Below are 8,261 nucleotides of genomic sequence, written 5' to 3'. Positions count from 1 at the left end.
GCCAACAGATTTGTGTAAATGGGCATTCAGAAACCTTTGACAGTTGCTAAAGTTTTCATGACCCCAATATTGAGCTAAGGGGACTGCATTTGCTGTTGGGACCTATAGTTTAAGAAGCAATGAATGAAACAATATATAGTAGAGTCTCGCTTATCCAACCTTTGCTCATCTGGATTATCCAATGCAGTCTGCCTCCCACCCAGATCCACAGCTGTTTCTCTAGGCAGCAAACACTGAACTTTTTATGCACTTAACTTCCAACAATGTTGTTACTGTAAGTTCATTTCATGCAATTCTATCTTTATTTGTAGTCAATGTTTTTTTGTAGCCAATGTTTTCAATACATTGCGATGTTTTGGTGCTAAATTCGTAAATACAGTAATTACTACATAACATTACTGTGTATTGAACTGCTTTTTCTGTCAATTTGTTGTAAAACATGATGTTTTGGTGCTTAATTTGTAAAATCATAATGTAATTTGGCATTTAATAGGCTTTTCCTTTATCCCTCCTGATTATTCAACATTTTCGCTTATCCAACATTCTGCTGGCCCATTTATGTTCGATAAGTGAGACTTAACTGTACATCAATTTGAGAAAGTTTTCAGAGCCATTACTTTTTTTAAGCCACATTTAAGTGGTATGATTTATAAATTGAGCCTTGCATCCATTACCAAAAATCAGTTTGGACGATCAGATTTTTATCTCTGTCTCCTCCTGCACCATGCAGTCCCCAGGTTCGCCAAATCTATTCCACCACGATCCCTTTGAAACACAAGTGTGTGTGTGTGTGTCCTTTTCCAAAAGCAGGGCTTTCCCAAGACAAACCACTACTCCCCTATTCCACTTTTGCCGTTGCTTTTAAAATGTGCCATTATCTCTTTCTTCCTCTCACATTCCTCTTTGGCCTCAGGTGTATTGCCTATAAAGATGTCTTATCTTGTTCAATATAGGATTGTTTTTTTCTAATTGTGCCCTAATTCTTGAAACTGAATAGATTCAAATAGCTGTTCAGTTCCTGCTTACGTTGGTAACTGACATAATTATCTGTAGTAGTAACCAGCAGCATGTGTGTGTTTTGTGACACAATAAACCGTAGATACAAGTATGATCAGTGCTTTCAAAAATTAACCACAAAAATAAACAACAGCACTTCTGCTTTGAGAGATATTAGAATTTAATTATTAAAGCCACCTTGTTCCAAAGACATGTTTCAGAGTTGCAAATTTCATGACAGCCTAGTTCTATATTGTAGAAAGTACTGTGCTTATTTTTCTACCACACTATTCCACACTATTTTGATGGTAGTACAATGGAGGAATGTTTTAACCACGGCTGTTAACAAGACACTGTAACTGCAGTAAATTGCAATATGGATCTTCCATATGGAAAGCAATAACCCTTGATGCAAGGAAAACAACATAGACTGATCCAGATGCTCTGCACCTCTCTATTTTGTGTTGTAGACAGTTGTTGTCAATTCTAGCCAAAATGAACTTGGAAAGGATTCATACTACATTACAGGAGTTTCATTCCACTTTAACTAGGAACCACGGTGGCACAATGGGTTAAACCCTTGTACAGGCTGAACTGCTGACTTGAAGGTTGTTGGTTCAAATCCGTGATACGGGGTGAGATCCCATCTGTCAGCCCTAGCTTCCCATGTGGGGACATGAGAGAAGACTCACAGGAGGATGGTAACACATCTGGGCGTCCCCTGGGCAACGTCTCTGTAGATGGCCAATTCTATCACACCACAAGCGACTTGCAGTATGTTAACCTCTGACACGATTTTAAAAAATCTACTTTAACTGCTGAATTTGATGTAGTGGCTCAATTGGTGACAACTGGTTCAATGCAAACCAAAGAGCAAAGAAGAGGAAAACTCTACTTTCTCACTATCTATGATACTCACACGCATTAGTAAAAGTAAATGTTTTCCCCTAACATTAAATCTAGTTGTATCCAACTCGAGATTGGTGCTCATCTCCATTTCTAAGCCGAAGAGCCAGCGTTGTCCGTAGACACCTCCAAGGTCATGTGGCCAACATGACTGCATGGAGCACCGTTATCTTCCCGCCGGGTACCTATCTACTCACATTTGCATGTTTTTGAACTGCTAGGTTGGCAGAAGCTGGGGCTAACAGTGGGAGCTCACCCCACTTCCCACATTTGAACTGCCTACCTTTCGGTCAGCAAGTTCAGCAGCACAGCGGTTTAATCCGCTGCGCCACTGGGGACTCACACGCATACATTATAAAAATGTAAAAAGAAAATACATCATTGTTTAGAAAGTGTATTCATATCATTAGCATCATGTCTCCCTTGGCCCTTACTGATACGAATTCAATGAGCCAAACTTTCTGGAAGCCTGAGTGAATGAGACAAAAGTGAAGTTTTCACAGTTGTCAAGTTTGACTTTTTTGGCCAGTTTTGGAACTACGCCCCTCAATGAGCGCAGCCCCATCCTCTGCTCTTCATACCACACATTGCCCATATTCATTGTCTCCTTCCGAGCAGTCAGATAAAAGGGAGACTTAGCTTCCATTTGGGAAGGAGGCCGGTGGAGGTACATATATTTGTAGAGCAGGCAATAAGGGCAGAACCTGTGTCCTTTGGAGTGTTCGTGGTATATCTGCCCATAGTATACTCTGTTCAACCCCATCCTTTTCTCTCGCTTCACGTTGTCAGTCCTGGCAAAAAAGGGCCGGTTCTGTGCATCCTTGAGTAGTTCAATGTCACCATACATGAGGTCGGCATGCTCCTGCAAGGTCCTCATATTCAGATACTGGCTGTTATATTTCACCACCGTGGACAGTAAAGCAACAGGACTTCCATCGCCCAAGCATCCGGTCCTCCACATCTCTTCTTCGTCAGAAAAGGAGAAATAGACAATGTTACGGGAACGAGCGCCCGACATCCCGGCTTTGCTGAGGACCCTCAACTTCTCCTTGAGCTTCTTGGTAGAAGAATTGAAGCTCCCACTTGTGATGGAAAAGCCTATGCCGGCGTTCTTCAGAATCCGGTCTAACCCCCGGCGGATGGCATGAAGAGACGTAGCCAGGAAATCTGTGCCGTCTGTTTTCTTCACAGTGACATAGAAATCCTCAAGGAGTTCATTCAACTTCACCGCTGGAATCTGGGTCACAAGAAATGACAGACTGTATGTCAGTTCTCACAGAGTGATTTCTCTCTGCTTCTTAACCCCCACCCTTTACTAGAAAGAATCCCAAACTCAACAGGATCTTCCATAAATAAATAAACACACACATATATATATACCAGGATAATCTATCACAGAGAAACTGATTCATTAAATCCAAATGTGGCCTTTGCCTTCTCATCTCTTCCTCATCCGCCAGATGAACTGAAGGCATTTTGCTGTCTGGGGACCCTTCCACATAGCCCTATAACCCAGAATATCAAGGCAGAAAATCCCACAATACGTATCTGCTTTGAACTGGGTTATTTGAGTCCACACTGCCATATATTCCAGTTCAAAGCAGATAATGTGGGATTTTATTCAGCTGTGTGGAAGGGGCCTGATTCAAAAGGCAACAGGTACAAAAGCTAAGCACATATGTAAAGTGTTTCCCATTTGAAAACAATGACAGCAGGTTTTAAGAATACAGAGCAAGACACAGAGCACACAAAGCTTCTCTACCATCATTTTGCTGCCACCCTAATCTCAACAATAGTAATGTCTTGGCTATCATGTTTCTCTTTATATAAGGACTGGATCTGTTCATCCCAATATGCTGTATTTAAAAATACATGAGAGCTATGAGTAGCACATGCTTGCCCATATTGTGTCACTAGAGATTGAATGACCACTAAAGACTACTTTAATTATCGTATTTGTCCTTGAGGATGAAATAGAGAAATGACATACCTTATCTATACTTGTTATGGAAGACACTTTAAAGCCTAATAAGTGCTCACATTGATGTTATTCTGGTGCCAAATGAAAGCATAATTTGCTCTCCTGGCAATTACAAATTAGTAATGTATAGTTACTGTATATGCTTGAGTATAAGCTGAGTTTTTTTGTTCTTTTTGGGACTGGAAAAGCCCCCCTCGGCTTATACTCAAGTGAGGGTCCTAGCTGTCTTATATTCGGGTCAGCTTATGCTCGAGTAAATAGGTAATCAGAACTGGACAGTCTTATCTTATTAAAGTATTATTATCTTTAATTATTATTTATGTAAACATCAATAATAATATAATAAAACTTTATTTATATACCGTCCTATCTCCTCGAGAGACTCAGGGCAATTTCCAACATAAAGAAAACATTCAATTGCCAAAAGGAACCATACAACAGAGTTAAACATAATGCACACAATAAACATAATAAAACAAGAACATACAATTCTACTTAAACAACCATAAAAATTAAAATCCAGTTTCAGTATGCTTCATCAACGGGTTCAAAATACAATGACCAGAACTTCAGAATGGACATGGCCAACTATGAGGGCTAGGCAAAGACTAGGGCCAGGAAGTGGATAAAGTGCAGAGTAGGGTCTTAGTTGACAACCAGGGGGGCCTAGGGACTAATCCTGCTCGAAAACTTGCAGGGACCACCAGGTTTTCAGTTCCTTGTGGAAAGAGGACAGTGTAGGGGCTTGCCTGATCTCTCTGGGGAGAACGTGCCAGAGTCTGGGGGCCACCACGGAGAAGACCCTCTCCCTCGTCCTCACCTACCGCACTTGTGACGGTGGTGGGATCTCCCGGCAGATCTTAGAGCCCATGCTGGTTCGTAAAGGGAGATGCGACCATGAAGATAAGCAGGACCCGAGCCATATAGGGCTTTATAGGTCATCAAATATTCAAAAACATTTAACCTACTGATGCCTCAGTTAACATAATTTTATTGGTATCTATTTTTATTTTTAAAATTTACCATTGTTGCATTTCCCACCCTTGTCTTATACTTGAATCAATAAGTTTGCCCAGTTTTTTGTGGTAAAATTAGGTGCTTTGGCTTATATTTGGGTCGGCTTATACTCGAGTATATACGGTATACACTCATGACTGTTTTGAATTCACAATCTCTATTTATTTATTTATTTATTTATTTATTATTCAAACTTATATGCCGCCACTCCCCTAGGGCTCGGGGCATCTTACAAGAACAGCCTAAAATTTAACAATTTGAAAACATCTTAAAAACATCCTAAAAGCATCTTTTAAAAACATCAATAACAGAAATCAAAAGCCTGCTGAAACAGGGTGTCTTACATGCCCTGTGAAAGGCTGATAAGTCCCGTAAGGCACGAACTTCAGGTGGCAGAGTGTTCCAGAGATATGGCGCAACTGCTGAAAAGGCTCTTTGTAGTTATTAGTTCAGAAGCTATGTAGGAGATCCCCAGGCCCCTTCCACACAGCTGAATAAAACTCCACATTATCTGCTTTGAACTGGGATAAATGGTTATGTGGACTCAGATATCCCAGTTCAAAGCAGAGATTGTGGGATCTTCTGCCTTGATATTCTGTGTTATATGACTGTGTGGAAGAGCCCCCAGTCTCCACTTACAGGGAAGCAACTGCTGTGACTGATGGGGGTCTATTCCCCTGTTAACCAGGAAACTTCTGGGTGAGCCCTGCCTCCCCTTGAACAAGAAATCTCTGCTGCAAAGGACTTGAGACAGGCTCCTGTATCTATCTATTAAATCAGAGATTGCTCAGAGGATGAAGCAGAAACATCAGTCAACTGCTTCCAGTTCAAGAAAGGAAATGTTCCTGCCAATTGCAGCAGCTGCTTCCTAGTAAATGGGGATTGAGGGGATTAGCATAGAATTTAGGACAGAGCACTGAAATGAGCACTGAAATTCCTCAGCATGGGCAAGGTCCTTTGCAAAAGTCTCTGGACCTTAATCGATTGCACATGTGTTTAATTTAATAATGTGAAATTATTTTAATAAGTCTTCAACTGTCTTCTTCTAACTTCTAAAGCGGTTTAAAATATATCTAGCCTTTTAAAATCATTTACATTGTTTACAATGCTTTAAATTAGTCAAGTTCAGTTTGGACAGAATGTAGGATAAAACGTTTTAATAAAGAAAATATAAAACAAACAGGGTTACTGGCCTGGGCTGTGGCACAGGCTGGTGAGCAGCCAGCTGCAACAAATCACTCTGACCAAGAGGTCATGAGTTCGAGGCCAGCTCGGAGCCTGCGTTTGTCTTCTGTCTTTGTTCTATGTTAAGGCATTGAATGTTTGCCTTATATGTGTAATATGATCCGCCCTGAGTCCCCTTCGGGGTGAGAAGGGCGGAATATAAATACTGTAAATAAATAAATAAATAACAAAAATGGGATGGAGGATAATATTGGAAGAGGAATGGGTGCATTGTTGCTTTTTTACGAGTGTATTTGAAAGAATAATACAAACTTTAAATTAAAAACATCCCTACATATTAAATGCAGATACATTTAACTTTATGGTTCACTTGGCCCTGAGAATCATGCTTCAATTTTTTTCAGCTATTAGAAAAACACACACCAAAAAAAAACTCCTTAATTTTTTTCCTATTGTACCCGAGTACCAGAAACTTCTCTTCCTCTTTTTCTATGCAGATCTGCTTACAGCTTCGATAAATCTCATAATTAAAAGGAAAGCTTTAAGCTGGTTATAATGAGGTGCTGGGAAAAAAACAGAAGACGGGAATGAATAATATTGCCTTTGATGCTGAGAGATGAGAAAGCCGCAAAGAACCTTTTCCTTGCATCCTCTCATCACAAGATTAATTTCAACTATCTTATTCCTTATCTGCACATCAGACTTTATTAAGCTACATGGAGACACAAGCCTGCAGCTAGAAATAGTATGATAAAGGGAGGGAGGATGGAAGGAATGTGGGGAGAATTGGTGCCGATTCTAAATACAAGTGGCCTAATCTGCTAAAGTTGATACCAGATAATAACTGAATAGTGTAATTTCATATAATACAAAATAAGCACCTAATACTGATTCCAGAAATCAGTAGGTTTACTTCTTACTTAGCACTTGGATGGAAACTGTATACTTCTCCTCTGTAAGTGGGGATATCTTGCTGTTGCCCATTCCTTCACAAATCATGAAAGCTGAATATTCATTGAATATCCCCATAAAGGCTGTTTTGGAATGACTTCTCCTCTCAAAGTCACATATGAAGAATAGTGCTGGATGGTAAAACTAAAGTCACGCATAGGTCAGCATTCTGTGGCTAGAGTGACTAATTACCATGTTTCCCCGAAAATAAGACACTGTCTTATATTAATTTTTGCTCCCAAAGATGAGCTAGGTCTTATTTTCAGGGGATGTCTTGTTTTTCCATGAAGAAAAATTCACATTTATTGTTGAACAAAAAAAATTAACATTTATTGTATACTGTACAGTAGTTCTCATCACAAACCAGCGTAACAAGACAAACTGAATCCTATCAAAATTTCTTGTTACTACCATTATTTCCATGTATAACACTTAATGGTATGTACATTTACCAATACTGTGTGCTCTGATGTTCTGTTCATTGGGCATGCTTTCAAACAAAAACTTTGCTAGGTCTTAATTTTGGGAGAGGCCTTATATTTAGCAATCCAGCAAAACCTTTACTAGGTCTTATTTTCTGGGGATGTCTTATTTTAGGGGAAACAGGGTAGATACCTCTTAGGCCCCTTCCACACAGCTGAATAAAACCCCACATTTTCTGCTTTGAACTGGAATATATGGCAGTGTGGACTCGGGTAACCCAGTTCAAAGGTTTGAAGGTTGGATTGCTGACCTGAAAGCTGCCAGGTTCGAATCCCACCTGGGGAGAGTGTGGATGAGCTCCCTCTATCAGCTCCAGCTCCATGCGGGGACATGAGAGAAGCCTCCCACAAGGATGGTAAAAACATCAAAAACATCCGGGCGTCCCCTGGGCAACGTCCTTGCAGACGGCCAATTCTCTCACTCCAGAAGCAACTCCGGTTGCTCCTAACACGAAAAAAAAAAGTTCAAAGCCGATATTGTGAGATTTCCTGCCTTGATATTCTGGGATAGATGGCTGTGTGGAAAGGCCCTTAGTAGCCCACAAGTAGAACATGAGTGAAATTGCTCTCTCCCGCATATGCTCTACAGCAGGGGTCCCCAAACTAAGGCCTGGAGGCCGGATGCAGCCCTCCAAGGTCATTTACCTGACCCCAGCCCTCCGTTTTATAATATAATATTTTTATATCAGTTTTAATAATATAATATATTATATATACATATAATATTGATAAAATATTATAAT

The 8,261-nt window shown here is 40.2% G+C and overlaps 1 protein-coding gene across 2 annotated transcripts in view; it reads right to left on the bottom strand.

The window, feature by feature from the left end:
* Nucleotides 1-1,159: 1,159 nt before the first annotated feature.
* Nucleotides 1,160-8,261, bottom strand: part of kiaa1958 (KIAA1958 ortholog) — an 82,381-nt gene continuing 75,279 nt past the window's right edge. For both annotated transcript variants that reach the window (XM_008103434.3, XM_003216610.4), the window contains one exon: nt 1,160-3,139. In XM_008103434.3, the coding sequence (XP_008101641.2) occupies nt 2,333-3,139 (807 nt within the window). In that variant the 3' untranslated portion in view covers nt 1,160-2,332. The remainder of the gene's footprint in view (nt 3,140-8,261) is intronic.

Source organism: Anolis carolinensis, chromosome 2, assembly GCF_035594765.1.
Source record: "Anolis carolinensis isolate JA03-04 chromosome 2, rAnoCar3.1.pri, whole genome shotgun sequence".
Taxonomy (NCBI): Eukaryota; Metazoa; Chordata; class Lepidosauria; order Squamata; family Dactyloidae; genus Anolis; species Anolis carolinensis.
Note: the sequence above shows the minus strand (reverse complement) of the source record. Positions and strands in the feature narration are given on the sequence as shown.